This window comes from Leptonotus elevatus, chromosome 10 (assembly GCF_054856555.1).
Source record: "Leptonotus elevatus isolate MCC_2025b chromosome 10, RoL_Lele_1.0, whole genome shotgun sequence".
Lineage (NCBI taxonomy): Eukaryota > Metazoa > Chordata > Actinopteri > Syngnathiformes > Syngnathidae > Leptonotus > Leptonotus elevatus.
In genome coordinates, this window is record NC_141248.1 from 9335402 (window position 1) to 9352680 (window position 17279).

General features: G+C 39.0%; 1 protein-coding gene across 9 annotated transcripts in view; it reads left to right on the plus strand.

The window, feature by feature from the left end:
* Positions 1-17279, plus strand: part of chl1b (cell adhesion molecule L1-like b) — a 74006-nt gene that overhangs the window by 29568 nt on the left and 27159 nt on the right. For 4 of the 9 annotated variants that reach the window (XM_086086905.1, XM_086086897.1, XM_086086902.1 and 1 more), the window contains exons 2-12: positions 8399-8581; positions 10321-10338; positions 11659-11767; positions 11951-12141; positions 12535-12657; positions 14687-14857; positions 15064-15093; positions 15178-15289; positions 15460-15641; positions 16217-16348; positions 17050-17190. In XM_086086905.1, coding sequence (XP_085943031.1) covers positions 8479-8581; positions 10321-10338; positions 11659-11767; positions 11951-12141; positions 12535-12657; positions 14687-14857; positions 15064-15093; positions 15178-15289; positions 15460-15641; positions 16217-16348; positions 17050-17190 — 1312 coding nt within the window. In that variant the 5' untranslated portion in view covers positions 8399-8478. The remainder of the gene's footprint in view (positions 1-8398; positions 8582-10320; positions 10339-11658; positions 11768-11950; positions 12142-12534; positions 12658-14686; positions 14858-15063; positions 15094-15177; positions 15290-15459; positions 15642-16216; positions 16349-17049; positions 17191-17279) is intronic. The other 5 variants (XM_086086900.1, XM_086086903.1, XM_086086899.1 and 2 more) reach the window with 3 other exon arrangements.

A 17279-nucleotide genomic window follows, 5' to 3' on the forward strand; every position in this document is an offset into this window, starting at 1 on the left:
AACATATTAACAGGTTCAGAGTGAGGCCAGCGTTGGCTGTGTTTTGACATGCATACCACATGTCCCAATAATCAGATTACATATTTCAATTGAGTAATGGTTTCCCAATGTAGAGAAGGGAGAGAAAATGTTATGCTATACACAGCATATCGGTCAATGTTAACATTTCCAGTGTTCGATCAAATATGCAGTGTTATTTTAACACTGTCAGAGTAAATTCAGAAGTACCACTGATTGTCACACCCACTTAAGTGGGGCGAAATTTATTCTCATTCATTTGACCCATCCCCTGAGGGAGTGGTGAGCAGCAGCAGGGGCTTGCGCTCGGGGATCATTTGGTGGTCTAACCCCCCAATTCCAACCCTTAATGCTGAATGTCAAGCAGGGAGGCAAATTGGTCCCATTTTTGTAGTCCCGGCCGTGGATTGAACCCACAAACTCCCAGTCTCAGGGCGGACACTCTACCACTAGGCCACTGAGCTGAGCGTTAGAGTGGTCATCTTCAGACCCTGAGAGTGTGGGTTCGATCGCAGACCAGTGTGACTATATCAGTGGCCTTGAGCAAGATACTGAAACCCCAGTTGCTCCTGGTGCCATGTCCCCTGTAGTCAAAATGTAAAGTGCTTTGAGGGCCTTGTAAGGAGGAAAAACGCTATATAAGTCAAGCACCATTTACCAAAGTAAAGTGTAGTTTGAGTTAAAATGTTAACACTGCCACTAGTGCAATACACTCATAAGTGTTTAAACACCAGAGTTACGTGTAATTTGGAGGAATTAAATGTTTAACACTGACACAAGTGTAGAGTTATTTCAACACTACTCAGTGTTTACCAGTGTATATTTTTAATGCCATATACAGTGTTGGAGTAACATTGGTTAAAGCAACGCTAAGGAACTTTCAGTTTACTTTCATTATGGCGGCACCATATGGACAAATGTGGTAATGTCATGCCTGAAGGAAAACCACATTTCCCATGAGGACAAGCGCATTGCAGCATTTTTGAGCTCACGCCAGCGAGCGTCCACATTCAAATTGACTTTGACTGTCTTTGTAACGAATGAGGAAAGGGGGAAGTGACTACGCCGTAAAGCAGTCAGTACATTTGTAGTTTTTTGTGGCAGTGTTCCTACGATCCCCCTCAAAGTTGCTTCGTGCCAGTAAAAATTATACAGACCCCCTCAGGCCATGGCAAAGGTACCAATCAACTAATTTTAAGTCGATGTTTCATCAGAAGAGTTATGAAAATAGTTTACTATGGTTGAATATTTTCTTAGTTCTATTTTAAGTGTCAAAAAAGCAACACTTTGAAAAGTGTCCGATTTGCACTCACACATATAAACACTTTTCTCATGTTAGATTTAACACTCAGTGTTAATCTAACACTTGCGATTTTGCTGTGTACTTCTGACTTCTGCATTGCTACAGTTTTCCCAGCATGGTCACGTAATTTATTAAATTAATATCTCAGAGCACCAGTGCAGTGGTCTAAATGATCAAAATTAGAAGATATCACTTGTATAGAAGATATCACTTGTATGTGTTTCATGCTTTCTTACTGTATTGTGCCAGTTGTGACAGGGAGTCCCGCTGTTTCATAGGGAGGTCATACATCATTAGTTCACACAGAACATGCAGGTCACAGACCCGAGTGACTCGGTTCAGCAGATCTATATCCAACTCCAACTAAGCCTTATTTCTTCACGTTGAGCTTCATCACTTCCTCTCTCAGCCTCCTCTGACAGTACTCTAAGTTCCATCAGCCTGTTAATGCTACACACTCCTGCAATATTAATAGTGGCATAATTGAACTGTCACGCTCCTGAAGTGCGGCAAAATTGAACAATTACAGGCAAATTATCCAATATTGTTCCCACTTCCCAATCTCATTTAGTGTCTTGTGTTCGATTTTGTCCTACCAATAATGTTTTTAATAATAGATGACTTGCATGGCCAAGCTTGTAGTAGCAAATTGAATGTGCTCATTATTGCCAGAGGAAAGACTGCTTTGTGGAAAAAACATGGAAATACTGGAAATAAATAGTCGTTTGCAGATACAGTCACACATGCACGCTTGGTAGATAAGAAAATTGATGCTCAGTAGTTCATTTTTAATGATCAATGATTAATGATTTTGTGTGTGTGTGTGTGTGTGTGTGTGTGTGTGGGTGTGTGTGTGTGTGTGTGTGTGTGGGGGTGTGTGTGTGTGTGTGTGTGTGTGTGTGGAGGCATTGTAATGAATGTCAGCAGAATGTTGCTGGTTTTAAGCAAAGGCAATATTTTAATCCAGCCTGACAAGAAGACGAGCTGCCTAATCCTATTACCGTCTTTCACATTAAACTACACACGGACCACACGTGCCTGTCTGTTGTCTTTGTGTGAAAAAGCAGCAGATGGTGCCAGCTAAAGAGGCTACTGTACTGAACTGTGCATGCTTTCTCTTGGACCTTGCACCGCCCTCAACAACATATCCACAAGTGTGTGGAATTCTCGAGCAAACAACCTTTCTGTGTTCTTTCCCATTAATGTGAGTAATGCTACTGTATTGTGAATTTGTAATGCGTGAGGTGTTTGAGGGTCAAAGCCAAGGTGCAAGGCCGGGCCAGATGGTCGGAATATGATGATGGAGCTTGCCAAATATATAGAACAGGTTTGCCAACTTGTTTTCAACAGCCAATAAGTCATTGGATAGGTCAAAGAATTGTCAGCAAAAATGTTAAAATAATATGTTCGGCGCATAAGCATAAAAATGTCTTAACACAAAAAAGAAAACAGTGATACAATTGTGCGAAGCCAAGCGGAAACTTAAATATATTTATCACACAAAGGAAACTAATAGAACTCTAACAACAAAATCTTACAGTTTTATTTGTGCAAATAATGGATAGGCATGCAAAGAAACAATAACAATGTCCCCAATAGGTACATGTTAATTTGTATTCTTGTTTAATAGATTTCAAATGGAATGAAGTGACAATAGTTGATTTAAAATAGCTGTAGCTGTAATATACTACCCCACTCCCCCCTCTATTTAATTATATATATCTTTTATGCTTTGTTGTTTACTGCTTGTTGCTACTGTCTTATGCTTAGGTGTGTGGTAGCCATTATAACTCAAGTTTGTATTACCTTCCACCCATCCATCCATCCATCCATCCATTTTCTGAACCAAATATACTTATTGCATCAGGCTACACACACCAAAAAAAGTTGAACAGCAGAACAGAATACCAAAGCACAACTGCAACAGCGTTTGAGGCAGCTTTGTGACCTGTCGGCCATTCCAGCAACTAAAAACACTTTTTTTAGCGTTATTGTTTTCACCATCACAACCTTTTTTGTTTATTTGTTTACTTTGTTTACGTGACTTGACTTTAACTTTGTTTGACCATGCATTGTAGGTACATAAAGTCTCTACAATGATGACCTTGTAGTTTGATAATGATGACAATTGGGACTTGCTAAAATAACTGACGTTGGTATTTAACTACGTGCAGTCTACGCTGTAATGTAGATCAATCAAAGCATCATATATGCATCTGCTTCAGAGCTGAGTCTCTTTGATACAAGAAAATTGGATCGATTAGACTTATGCTGATTTAAGTGCAAATCTCTTTTCAGTACTTTTCTTCGTACTGTAGTGTTTTTTCATTTTTGTCATTTTTTTTTAATCAAACGTTATATGTTTTGCTATAACAAAAGTCATTCTGTGAGGATCCCAGATGTAAAAGTGAAGTGAAGTGAGTCAAGCAGATTTCTAGAAATAAAATGAACGTTAGCAGACGCACGAGATGTAAAGGGTGGTAAAAGTGATCAATTTTACCATTCAACATCCAACCTCTCTGCAGTGACTTCTTGTTGAAAAATTCACAGTTTGATTGAAATGAGATGAAAGGAACATCGTCGCCACCTAGCGTTTGGAGGCAGACACAGTTTAGCCACAGGTCAAACCCATCCACTCATCTGTTTTTCTGTACTGCTTGGCCTCATAAGTGTGAGCTGGAGTCAATCCCAGTTGACTTTGGGTTAGGAGTGAACGGTGCGTGCCAGACAAAAATGTAGAGTCTTCGATGAAAATTACATGCATTGTTTTTTGACTCTGCGAGAAACCCGGAGTACTGGGAGTAAAAAAAGTACAGGGTTCCAGAGATTCAAACCCTGACTTCACAAACAAATGTGGAAAAAGTGGAGGGACCAACATTTGTCAGTAGCCTGATTTATTTGTGCATGCAAAATTTTGGGAACTTTTATATTGTAATCATATGAGTGTTAAATAAATGAGAAAGTTAAAAAAAATTGAAAAGCAAATATTGATGCCACATGACATTGATGAATTGGCATGCTGCGACATGATAAGCCAGGCAAGATTAGCAATCAACAATGAGCAGGGAAAAAAGTAAAGTAGTTATTTGGCTGTCTTTCTGTGTCACGCCAAAACTTTCAAAGTAGTGAAGCCGACTCTATTTGCCTCTGACTGTTTCCCTCTTCTTGCCCCCTCCACTGCAGAGCGTCTGTCCCCTCTGAGTCTTGGCTAACCAAAGTTAGGGTTTATATTGGCCTTCCCACAGTGAACAGATTTAACCTCCTGCCAGATTCATCAATCTCCGGCTGGTCTGATCGCTGTTGAATGGGGCGGGGATTAAGAAGACCCCGGGGTCTTTAAATCAGGCGAGCTTTAGGGGGCCCCTCATGTGCATCATATACGTCGAATAGACAGCATAGCCGTGACTTCAATGTCGACATTATCACTCGCCACAGTCAAGTCCTTTAGTGAACCTCCCACTACCAGATGGCAGTGTTAGTTCTCAATAAATGTTTAATAGGGGGGCAACAAATTAAATCAGAAGGCAAATCATCAAGCACAGTTTGAACAAAATGTAATCCATGTGAAGTGTTGAGGGTGGGGAGAAGCCTTTGCCTGGCTAATGCGGACATTAAGAAAACAATGGCTTTGGGAATTGGAACTCCTCCTATCCCTCCTCCTTCAACCATGCCGAACCCATGAACAAAGCTCAAGCCAATTACAGCAAGCTTCTACTTTTTGATTTCATTCAGCGTACAACAACATAAATCAAAATGTGTGTGAAACGCTGAAACAAATGAACGCCTCAGGCATTTTTTTCAGGGCGACTTATAACTCGGAGACACCAGTCCTCAATTCAGATAAGGTCAAAAGCACTGAATTGTGATTGAGTGTTAGTGTATGTAACGCTAACCGAGAGCCCTGAACCCCATTGCTGATATGTGTGGGTGGAGCTGAGGTCACAAGCTGGTTTAAATACTAGTATTGACCCATGAGGCCCCTAGTTTATACCATTAACTTGAGGAATGGTTGTTAAGTTCAGAGTGCATGTTCATTTGAAGATGAATCGACTGGACTGAATTAATTAAATTATTAATTAAATTTGCTCTTTGTTCACTGGTCAATGATTAAGTTTGACCCCAGTGTACAAGGGCTGGTGTTAAATCCTATAAACACTTGAACATTAAGCTACTACACAAATTGCACAGTCCCTTTAAGAGCATAAATACAGAAATGCAGATGTTCGGCTGTTCTTATTGGTAATTGTGTGATGTTGACGTTGATTTGTTAATTTTAGGGTAGTCTTCCTTTATAAAAGAATGACCTATATGAACTCGATCAAAAATGTCCAGTGCATGTAATAATTCGACCAATAATGTAATAAAGCATCCTGACTGATATTGTAATACCATTTTTACAAATAATATATTTACATTGTTGGGGATTTATTACATATCGTGTGTCGTTTTGTTCTTAAAACTGATCGTGTAAAACTTGACAGATAAATTAATAAATATATTTATTTCCAGTCCAAAGTTCTACATTTTGTGTTTGGATAATCTAAGACTGTTATCTACATTCACAGCAATAAATAAATAAATAATCAAATTGAGTGTTAAAATTTTGATGTTAAATGTTTCAGAGTTGATTTCGACCGCCATATTTTCTGATTTAAATGTAAGTCATTGTTGGAGTTGATTTATTTAGTGCTAAACAGCGTCCGCAGAGGGATAATTAAATACCATCTGCCCACGTTATTAGAACTGCTCTGCTGCAAAGACTTCTGGAATACGATATAATTAAATGTAATAAGATATTGCATTATTGGTACAATTGTTATTACAATATCAGTCAGGTTTTTTTATTTTATTATTACATCGTTGGTGAAGGTATTGGATTTTATTACATTTTTGATTAAGGTGCATTTTGGAGGTTGTCACTTTTTTACTCACAACTGCCATCTCTGACCTTAAGCTTAATTGCAACCTCTGTGTCAAGCAAGTGCATGACACCAGCCCAGAACCCTTTCTCCCTCATATTAAATTGTGGAGTGTGTTGGCCCCGAAATGCTCTGAATACTCTGAACTGAAATGAAGATAGAAGCTGGTCTGCACAATTGCAGTTAAAAAGTCAGGGCTCTTTGTACTCATCTTGGCATTGGTGGAGTTTTTCCGGCATTATTATTTTATCAGGAAATTATTACATTATCGGGTGATACAAATGCATAACTCAAAACGTTGCACAGATAAGAACGTTATCAATAGTATCCCCATTCACAAGGATGTACAAATAACGTCGTTGCCTGAGCCCTGAGCAACTATGATGTCATCAGCAGTCGACAGCAAGTGGCAAAATGGCTGCACCCCTGAGATGGTTAAAAACAGCTGGATTTTGCTGCATAACTCATATTCCACAAATGTAATATTAATCAAAATGTCATGTTCAGACTAGTAATGTCACATGTGACATATTATTGTCAAGAAATGTCTAAGGTTGACTTGCACAGGTATAAAAGTCTTGTCCTCAAGTCATACTGACTAAAGCGGACAAACACTCAATTTATAAGCCTACATCTGTGATGGTATAGGGTTGCATGAGTGCGTGTGGCATGGGCAACTATCACATCTGGAAAGGCATCGTCAATGCGGGAAGGTATATTCAGATTGGAGAACAACATATGCTCCCATCCAGGCATCATCACTTTCAGAGAAGATCTTGCATTTCTCAACACGATAATGCCAGACCACATACAGCACCAATTACAACATCATGGCTGCGTAGGAAAATAATCCGGGTATTGAAATGGCCAGCCTGCAGTCCACTTATTTTACTTATAGAGCACATTTGGTGCATCATAAAAGGGAAGGTGCAACAAAGAAAGGCCACGACAGTTGAACAGTTAGAGAGACGCGAGTTAGACAAGAATGGGACAGCATTCCTATTTCTAAACTTGAGAAACTTGCCTCCTCGATCCCCAGACGTTTGCAGACTGTTGTAAGAAGAGGGGATGCCTCACAGTGGTGAAAATGGCCTTGTTCCAACTTTTTTGAGATCTGTTGACACCATGGAACTTAAAATCAACATAGTTTTCCCTCAAAATGATACATTTTCTCAGTTTAAACGTTTGACCTGTTCTCTATGTTCTATTCTGAATCAAATATAAAAAATTGGCACTTCCACATATAGTGTCCCAACTTTTTGGGAATTGGGTTTGTACTTTGACTGCTAATTGTCAGATATTAATTTAATTATGCTTCACATCCCTCAGGCAGCAATACTAGCTGAAATAATAGATGTCTTACTGCATGCTAATTAGCAAAGCTAACACTCAAACAGCTCTCTTATTAAATAGCCTAAACAGACCTTGTGAATTTGACAGTGATTTTTACGGTTCTGTGATTGGCTGACATTCTGACAACCTGTCCAGGGGGTAGCCCACTTCTGGCCAAAGTCACCCGGGATCTGCTTCAGCTCACCTGGGACCTAAATGAGCAGAAGGGATAAAGAAAATAGAACTTGTCCATCCTTTAGTGTTCGATAGAGGTTATCCTGCTCAGGGTCGCAGGGAACAGGTGCCAATCCCAGCTGATTGCAGACAAAAGGTGGATTTTCCCCTGAACTGGCCAAGACATAAAACCTTTCACAGTGAATCACAGCACTGACAGTGACTAACTTAAATTGGATGGATATGGATATAATAATAAAAAAACCTGGATGATAGTGAGCATTTGTCAGGCATCATTAAATCAACTCATTACTTTCCATTGTCTTAAGGAAAGTAAACTTTATGCAGGGAGACATCAAATTTAGAAAATAAAATGAGAGGCAAGTGATGGAAGTGTACTGTATGTGGGTGGTTGACTTGAGTGGGTTGGTAGGAGACTTTAATGTGAATATTTCATCAAAATTTACATGTTGAGCAGAGTCCCTGTTGCTGCAAGTGAACATGTTGAGCGTGCCCGGCTATGCATGGCTGACAGGAGAGAGCAGCCGGGGCTCTCAGTCACGGGGGATTTGTTGTGTCTGGGGTTTGCCTTTTGCTCTGCCAGCACGTGGGTGGATTCATGGAGGCTTCTCCGTCTGCTTTGCATTCACAGGTGCCACCTCTTCATTACACCAGAGACAAAAACTGAGGAAACATTGGAAAGCACTCGTTTCTTGACGTCTAAGATCGACAATGAAAATCATGACGAGAAGCTGGAGAATCATTTGCATTCTTGCCTCAGTCACTTTTATCTGTGCCTTTGATTTTACTACAGCCATTGATATCCCGCTGGAAGGTTAGTGATACATGTTACTCTTCATAACAGAACTTGAAATAAAAAAACGCATATATTAGATCAAATATTTAAATGATAGTTTCTGCATTAAAAAAAACTGTTCAATTGCTCAACTTGACAATCTAAACCTAAAAACCAACCTTGGATTGTGAGAATACCAAACTTCAACAAGCAGCTGTTTAGGCATGACTTTTACTCAATTTCCAAGATACAGTGGTAGGTAGGCCTGAAATCTCAAGTGGCTCAAGTTTTTCAAGGTACGAGCCGTCGTTCAGCCAAGTTTTTGACTTATGTTGCAAACAACGACTTGATGAATGAGTCCACTTTAGACTCGATAGGTCAATGGTGGCTGACAGCGTCAACACATCAAACAGCAGTTTGGCAGATAGCCTCAAGTTCTTCAAAGAGAAGAGATGAGCCGCTTCCATTGGCTGGGAAGCGAGTCGACCGCACAAAAGCCCGTTTGTAACCACTCTTGTCCCACGAAAATGCCAAAAGAAAGAAAACTCCACCCATGCACACAATTAGGCACTTTGCGCTAGACTTGCGATTATTACAAAAATACAGCTCAAACAGTGCAGCACATGCTCACAGCAATAAAACAATATGTGAACAACAACTCATATTAAAGACAGCCCTCCAATTAATACGACCACATAGGTTGTTTTGAAATGTGCCCAATTACTAGTGATGGCAAAATGAAGCTTCATGAAGCATTTGCGATATTTTTTGACTCCTCTAGATGGCACTCATGATTCAAAGATGCAATGCAAATGTAATCCATTTTCATTGCACTTGCCTTTATCTTTAAACCAAGAGCACCATCTAGAGGAGTCAAAAAATATCGCAAATGCTTCATTAAGCTTCATTTTGCCATCACTACCAATTACTACCAAGTCTTAACGTATTGTAGTTTAGCGACCCCTATAGCGAAAAAAAAATAGAAAAGTGAACAAAAGTGTAGTTACTGGGACCCCTAATACTAACCCCAACCATTAGTCCGAACACTAAAATAATTACAGGCTCAATAAGATAGATGTTCATCTTCTGATCAGACAGCCCAGGTTTGAGTCCAATTAACTCCACCTATGGTTCCCTTCGCTATTTACATGGCCGATAGAGGTGGCTAAACTACAATACGTAACACTAGGTCATATTTTGGTGCATGGTAAAACGACCAATAAGGTCGTCCTCCATTGGAGGACTTGTCAGATCTTACTGCAGCTTAAAGTTCTTTGTTTTCCACCAACTTGCAGCTCAGCCTTCAATGCGTGAGGAATCTGTGCTATCCACATATGCAACTGTGCAAGGAAATTAATTTTGCTTACGGTTGTATACGGATGAATAACAATAAAAAAAAAAAAATCGATTCTCATTGGGAAAAGAAAGCAGTTGAATAATTTAGAGTACGCTTAGTTTCATCAAGCACTCACTGTGTGAATAGAATATATTTACAGCTATTATCTCGCTTGAATCATGTTTCTTGTATCTTTTGTGTCTGTGTGTATTTGAGTTTCCTTGGAAACACATATCAAACCTCTTCCTCTACATTATTCAAGGCTGTCTCTTAGGGTTCGATAGAGAGCAGTTCAAACAGCTTTTTTCTAAAAATAAAAACAGCTTTTTTGAATTCAGTCTTAAGGGGGAATAGCATGTGACAAAAAGGAATAAATCCCAAAGTACTCTTTTTGCTTTGTTTTTCTTCTATTATCTTTCCACTGCTGCATTGGATTTTCTAGTTTTAAGTTATGTCGACAGTAAGTTTACTCAAACAAACTGTAACTCCCTGTTGTTCATCTTCTGCTATGTTGTTGAGCACCACATTTGTTATTAGCCATATTTGTTTGAGCAGAGGCCCATTTCATTCCATGTTGGGCTTTTGTTTTTTTTGTTTTTTTTCTTTTAATTTCATTGCTGTGTTGTGCAGTGTTTATCTTTTATTATATGTTGTAACTCATTTTATAATCTTGTTGACAAAATATCAATATTCCAGTATTGTTTCATTATACCCCATGGTGTAATATTGATATACATCATTGGTACTGTGTATTAGTGTTACCACCAATGAGTCGAGTTGTTCAATACCACTTTTTTCAGACCAATAATTGTACAAGTACTCAACACTCAAACAGTACTTGATACCTATACCAAATATCGATACCACTAGTACTACAAAAATAAATTATATGAAATTAATGGCAATTATTCTTCGGATTTCTTGTTTCTGATTGTAAAACAGTCACATATCAGTATCGGCCACTGTCATAAGTACCGATACCTTAAATGAAGGATGGTATTTTCTAGTGATGGCAAAATGAAGCTTCATGAAGCATTTGCGATATTTTTTGACTCCTCTAGATGGTGCTCTTGGTTTAAAGATAAAGTCAAGTGCAATGAAAATTGATTACATTTGCATTGCATCTTTGAATCATGAGTGCCATCTAGAGGAGTCAAAAAATATCGCAAATGCTTCATGAAGCTTCATTTTGCCATCACTAGTATTTTCACTGATAACGATACCTGCTCTCGGTACTCGCTCATCCTTACCAATGATAACATCTTTTTGTGGGTGCTAGGGTCGCTTTTTTGAATGCAACCTTCAATAACGCATGCCATATGTTTTGCTATTGAACGAGGACAGACATAAGAAAACTGCTTCAGTTAATATATTCGTTTTCCAGTATATGAATCATAGCACAATAGTATTGTGATATTTGTATTTCTGGCAAAATAATGCAATAATATACTAATAATCTATTGGGATACAGTCTATAGGGTGTTGAGAAAAAGTTCTCCCGCTACAATTATTGATAATTATACAGACAACCACTTGGTCAAAACCCCACTATGTTTCTTGCAAAGAGAAGTCAATGTATCTAAATGAAGAAATAATAATCTGGGGGAAAAAAAAGTCCTATACTGAATGATCGTTAGGTGAAATGTTCCAACTGGCCGTCTACCCTAGAGACTCAAAAACATGCTCTGTTAATTGCATGAATTGTGCAATACTCGTAAATGTCTGCATCTAACTTTTCCTGAATTACTCAAATGTTGATTCTTTCTGGTTTGTGGCCCAGTTGAGCAGCTGCCCACCATCACTGCCCAGTCGCCAAGCTCCCTTATCGCCTTCCCGTTTGATGAGAGTTATCCTATGACGTGTGAGGCCAAAGGGAATCCCATGCCAGAGTGAGTAGCAAGTTTTGCATCACTTCAGCTCGACACAAAGAGAGGAAGGAAAGCTCGATAGTAGCCAGAAAACAATGACACTTTGCCCACACTGGGACAAATATTGACATTGTGGTTCTCAGACCATGTGCACACTTCAATTTCAGCTGAAGGCATTGTCATTTCCCAACTTTTATGGTGTAGATTCAGATGGATGAAAAATGGCCAGGAATTCGACCCCTCTTCAGACCCCCGGCTGACGAAAGAAGAGGATTCTGGGACTTTTGTGATACCCAATAATGGGAACCTTACAGAGTACCAGGGAACCTATCTTTGTTATGCCTCAAACAAACTGGGGACTGCCACATCCAAGGAGATTGAATTCATTGTCCCTCGTGAGTAACATATACACCTGCCTTTGTGTGGGGGGGATGGAGGGAGGGAGCGCTCTATTACAGCTAAGTGATTTGAGTCCATTCCTGTGTATTGTAACTATCTGTTGGCCCTCTCCACTGTGAGTCAATTTGAGGTGGCAGGAAGGATTTAAGCACATCTCAGTGTAAATATGTGTGCTACACTAAGCATTTAGCCTTTCCACCTGATTTTAAACATTATAATTTTTGCTCCCACACACTTAAAGTGCATAATCCACTGCCAGGTTGACCGCTACAGCTTATAAAACAAAACAGTATCTTCTTAGAGCCAGCTTTGGGGAGAACTAATTGCTCATTTTTTTCAACCCACACAATACTGTTTCACTCTAAATAGTGTTTGTCTTACTTTTCTAGATGTTCCAAAGTTTCCAAAAGAAACGCTTGATCCTGTTGTGGTGGAGGAAGGTCAGCCTTTTACTTTAAAATGTGACCCGCCTAAAGGAATACCCCCTCTGCAGATTTACTGGATGACTATCAGTAAGTGATGCTTTCCATGAATATAACCTCTGCAAATGTTATCGCCACACGTTGTAACGACTCACACTTGTGACATTTGTGTGCCGGCACGTTTGAGCACTTATGGCCCATATACAGTACAAGTACGCTCTTTGTCCTCATTAGTAAGATATTTCTGCACACAGCTAATCGGTCAGTGTTAAATTTCCAGTGTTCGATCAAATATGCAGTGGTAGAGCGGTTGTCTCCCAACCCTGAGAGCATGTATTCGATCCCAGGGCAGTGTGACTATATCAAAGTGTCCTTGACCAAGATACTGAACCCCCAAGTTGCTTCTGATGCCGGGTCATCAGTAGTCAAAGGCCCTTGTGAGGAGGAAAAACACTATATAAATTAAGAGTAAAGTGTAGTTTGAGTTAAATTTTTAATACTGACACTAGTGCAATGCACTCATATGTGTTTAAACACCAGAGTTAAGTGTAATTTGGCAGAATCAAATGTTTAACACTGACACCAGTGTAGACTATTTTCAAAACTACTCAGTGTTTACCAGTGTAGATTTTTAACACTATACAGTGTGGGAGTTACACTGTTTAAGTGTGGAAAAAAGTAACATAAAAGTGTAATATTTACACTCATTGGTGTGGACACTAGGGGTGTGTCAATACATTGGTTATTAGATTCATCGCGATTAAGCACGTGACGATTTGATTATGATTAATAAATGTTCAAAAATGATTATTTTCCATAATAACTTAAATCATTCACTGCCATTGACGCCTATAGACATCAACTATTTATTTTAACTATTTCTTTTCATTTAAATTTTTTTCCACTTTTGTTAACAAGAGTATGACTTTTTTTTTTATTGCACATTTAGAACAAATATAAAATGAGTTAACTAGTAAAGTCATGCGAGTACAGTGTAATGTATAATGTAATCACCTGACGCCCCTAATTTTTAATAATCTTTTCTTCATTTTTTAATATATTTTTTAAGATTTAAAAAAGAAAACACTGATAAAAATGAGGGGCGTCAGGTAGTGATGGCAAAATGAAGCTTCATGAAGCATTTGCGATATTTTTTGACTCCTCTAGATGGTGCTCTTGGTTTAAAGATAAAGGCAAGTGCAATGAAAATGGATTACATTTGCATTGCATCTTTGAATCATGAGTGCCATCTAGAGGAGTCAAAAAATATCGCAAATGCTTCATGAAGCTTCATTTTGCCATCACTAGCGTCAGGCGTTTAAAATTTGTCACATGACTTTACTAGTTAACTCACGATTTTATATCTGTTCTAAATATACAATTTTAAAAAATTCTAGGTTTTCATACTCTTGTTAACATAGTGGAATTTTTTTTTTTTAACTTATAGAAATAGTTCAAATGATTTTTTGACGTCTATAGCCGTCAATGGCAGTGAATGAGTTTTAATGACAGGAACATTACCGCTGCTCGCAGAACGAAAGTAAAAGACACACCTGCCGCCTGCCGCCCGGACACCCAAAGGAACGCACAAGATGAGAATAGCGGCAGCGGAAGTTTTTTTTATTTTTATTCATCATTCAAAGCGGCAGCGGAAGTAACTGAGTGACAGATTTTCTCCTCAGAATAAAAAGCTGTCGGGAAACATGCAACAGCACCTCTCGCAATTTCACCCAGGGTTAGCGGAGAAGAATCCGGCGGTTGTTGCTGCTCACCAGCGAACAATAGAAGAAGGACTGTCAAAACTTCCCCGCAGCTCTGAAAGAGCGAGACGAATCTCATCATCCACTGCAACCCTATTAGTCCATATGGGGTCGGTCGTTAACAACCAGGGCGCACCACAGCAAAAGTGAAAGTGTATTTTGCCTAACAAAAGTGCTGGAATCACTGAAAAAAGCATGCAAGACAACTCTGACGTGATGGGTGGATTTCCGTTGCTACAGAATCATATGTCACGGCACACAATGGCTTTCCATGGGCCTCGTTTTCTTTACATGTGTGAATAGAAATATCAAGTAACTGTTCTCACTTGTGAATATTTGGACACATTTTGTCTGCTCAGACCTTCAACATATAGAACAAGATGAGAGGGTGTCAATGGGCTTGAATGGAGACCTGTACTTTTCTCACGCGGTGGAGAAGGACAGCAGGAGAGACTACTGCTGCTTCGCTGCCTTCCCAAGAATACGAACCATAGTTCAGAAGACGGCCATGTCGGTCATTGTCAAGACAAGTAGGTGTCACTAATTTACTCCTAAATTAGCATGAGTTGCAGTATTTGCACATTCACAGTTCATAGTTGCAATTATAAAGCCATGCCTGTGCCACTCTGTCTTATTCACGTGCATGTTCTTGGTTTTGGTTTGCGAGCTCAGTGATATGTGTAATTTTGCATCCACTTTGTGTTATTATTTTTCATCCCATCCTCCTGCATTTCAGAGAAAAGTCATGGCATGAGTCCTGAAAATGGTAAGATTTCATTTTCATGTTGCATTTGTGAGAGTAATTTTTAATAAACTGCTCATCTCTTGTCCCCGATTCATGTGCCATTAGCCAATGCTATCCTGCAGCGGAGACCCAAGCTTATGACGCCCCCTGGTGTCAAAACAGAGAAACATCTTGTCAGGGGAGAGGACTTGAAACTGGAGTGCATTCCTGAGGGATTGTGAGTTAAATACACACATGCAAGACTGATTAGAACTGTGTATAATTTAGGTAAACATATAGATATATAAAACAACAATATAGTTACAGTAGTTTCTTAGCAATAAAATGCATTATTAGGCTGAAAATAATGTTTTTTAAATAATAGTCAAAATGTGCTTTTTCTTAAAGTCCAACTCCAGAGGTCGAATGGGTCAAAATGGGTCATAAGCTTTCAGCAAAAGCCAAACTGGAGAGTCATGGAAAATTGCTCATTGTGCCAAGCATTGAACAAGAAGACAGCGGCAAGTACATGTGCAAGGCTAAGAACATACTCGGAGAAGTCGTCCATTACTTCACAGTAACAGTTGAAGGTAAATAAAATGTGCAGTGATGATGTATTGTAGGCGTTTTGCGCTTGCATCTCATATAATTAAAACACATTTCATTCCTTAAGTGATACAACAGGCTTTAAACAACAGCTGAATGTATTTTATCACAAGGTAATGTCAGGAGTGTGAAATTTGATTTAAAGAAAGTCTATGTTGTTATTGGCACATCACACATGCAAATCATCTGAGTAATAAATGATAATAAAAGCTGAGTTTTGAAAAGGCAGAATATTTGATACAGTAGATATTGGATACAATAACTTGAGACTTGTTGTCAATGAACACTACATTCAATGTCCTTCACAGTCATTGTCAGAAAATATGTGTATATATCAGGGTGACTTTCACGTACAGTAGAGCTGTTTGAACAAGTTTTCTATTGACAACATTACATGTCCAAGTTTCCTCGTGAAGCCTGTCTGACATCCTTTTTTTTTTTTATTGCAGTGGCGCTCTTGCACTGAATAAAATATATTCTTACTCCTCTCCTTGTAACTGCTTAATGTCTGCGCCGTATTCAGTTTGATAAAAATCATCCTGATTGTGTGTCTTCCCAGAGCCTCCAGAGTGGCTGTTGGAGCCTGAGAGTCAGCTCAGTATGATTGGCTCAGATGTGCTCATCAAGTGCTCAGCGACTGGGACTCCAAAGCCGGCCATAACTTGGAGGGTGAATGGTCTGCCTTTGCATGGTTGGTCCCACACGTCTTCATGTCACTTGTCTCATGTTTGACTTCATCGATCTGAATTTACAAATCATCAGCAGTTCAACTTGGTGCATTATTGAGCAAAGAAAGGCAGAGAGTGCTTAAAAGCTGCCTGGAATGGTGGTGAACTCTCAAAAGCTCAGAGGATGAACGGAGTAGACTTTGAAATACTTTGAGATGAGTCCTGAGCTGTCACCAACTCTGAAATCGTCAAATTGAAATCTCTCTACTGGGATACAAAGATGGTATCTAAAACGAAGGAAGAATATTATTTTATTATTTATAGAGTTTCCGCTCCTGATGAAATCTGCTGGTTTAAAATGACAGATGATGGGGAGAGAGAGGATGGCATCCTAATGTATGTATTTTGACTGCATAAGCAAACAATTGACAGACTGAAAACCACTGGGAAACAGTCGACTATTTTCTCTCTGTTATGCCAATATCATTAACAGATTCAAAAAAAAAATTTAAATCTCAATTTGGTCAGAAGCCAAATTATTGGCAGGGCCAATCATGATTCTGGCATCAGAATGTACTTGCAAACAATGATGTAGTTATCATCATATTCAAATTATGCAAAGTGAACAAACCATGAAAAAAAATGGGCATCATTATTTCCAGAATGGTTTAAAACAAAGTGCTGTTGTTTTGTTAACTAAGTGATCTTTAATCTTACTGTGTAGAATCCCCTGCAGCTAACAGGAAGGTGTTTGATGACACCATCTTTTTGCGCAACGCCAAAGCATCTGACAGTGCAGTCTATCAGTGTCAAGCATCCAACAGGCATGGATCCCTCCTTGCTAATGCAAACATCATGGTCATGAGTGAGTATGTTTTATAGTATTCGACTTGCTTTAAGTTTTGTTTCACTAAGTTCTGTTTTAAATTCTGGTTTTAACTTCAGTTTGATGTT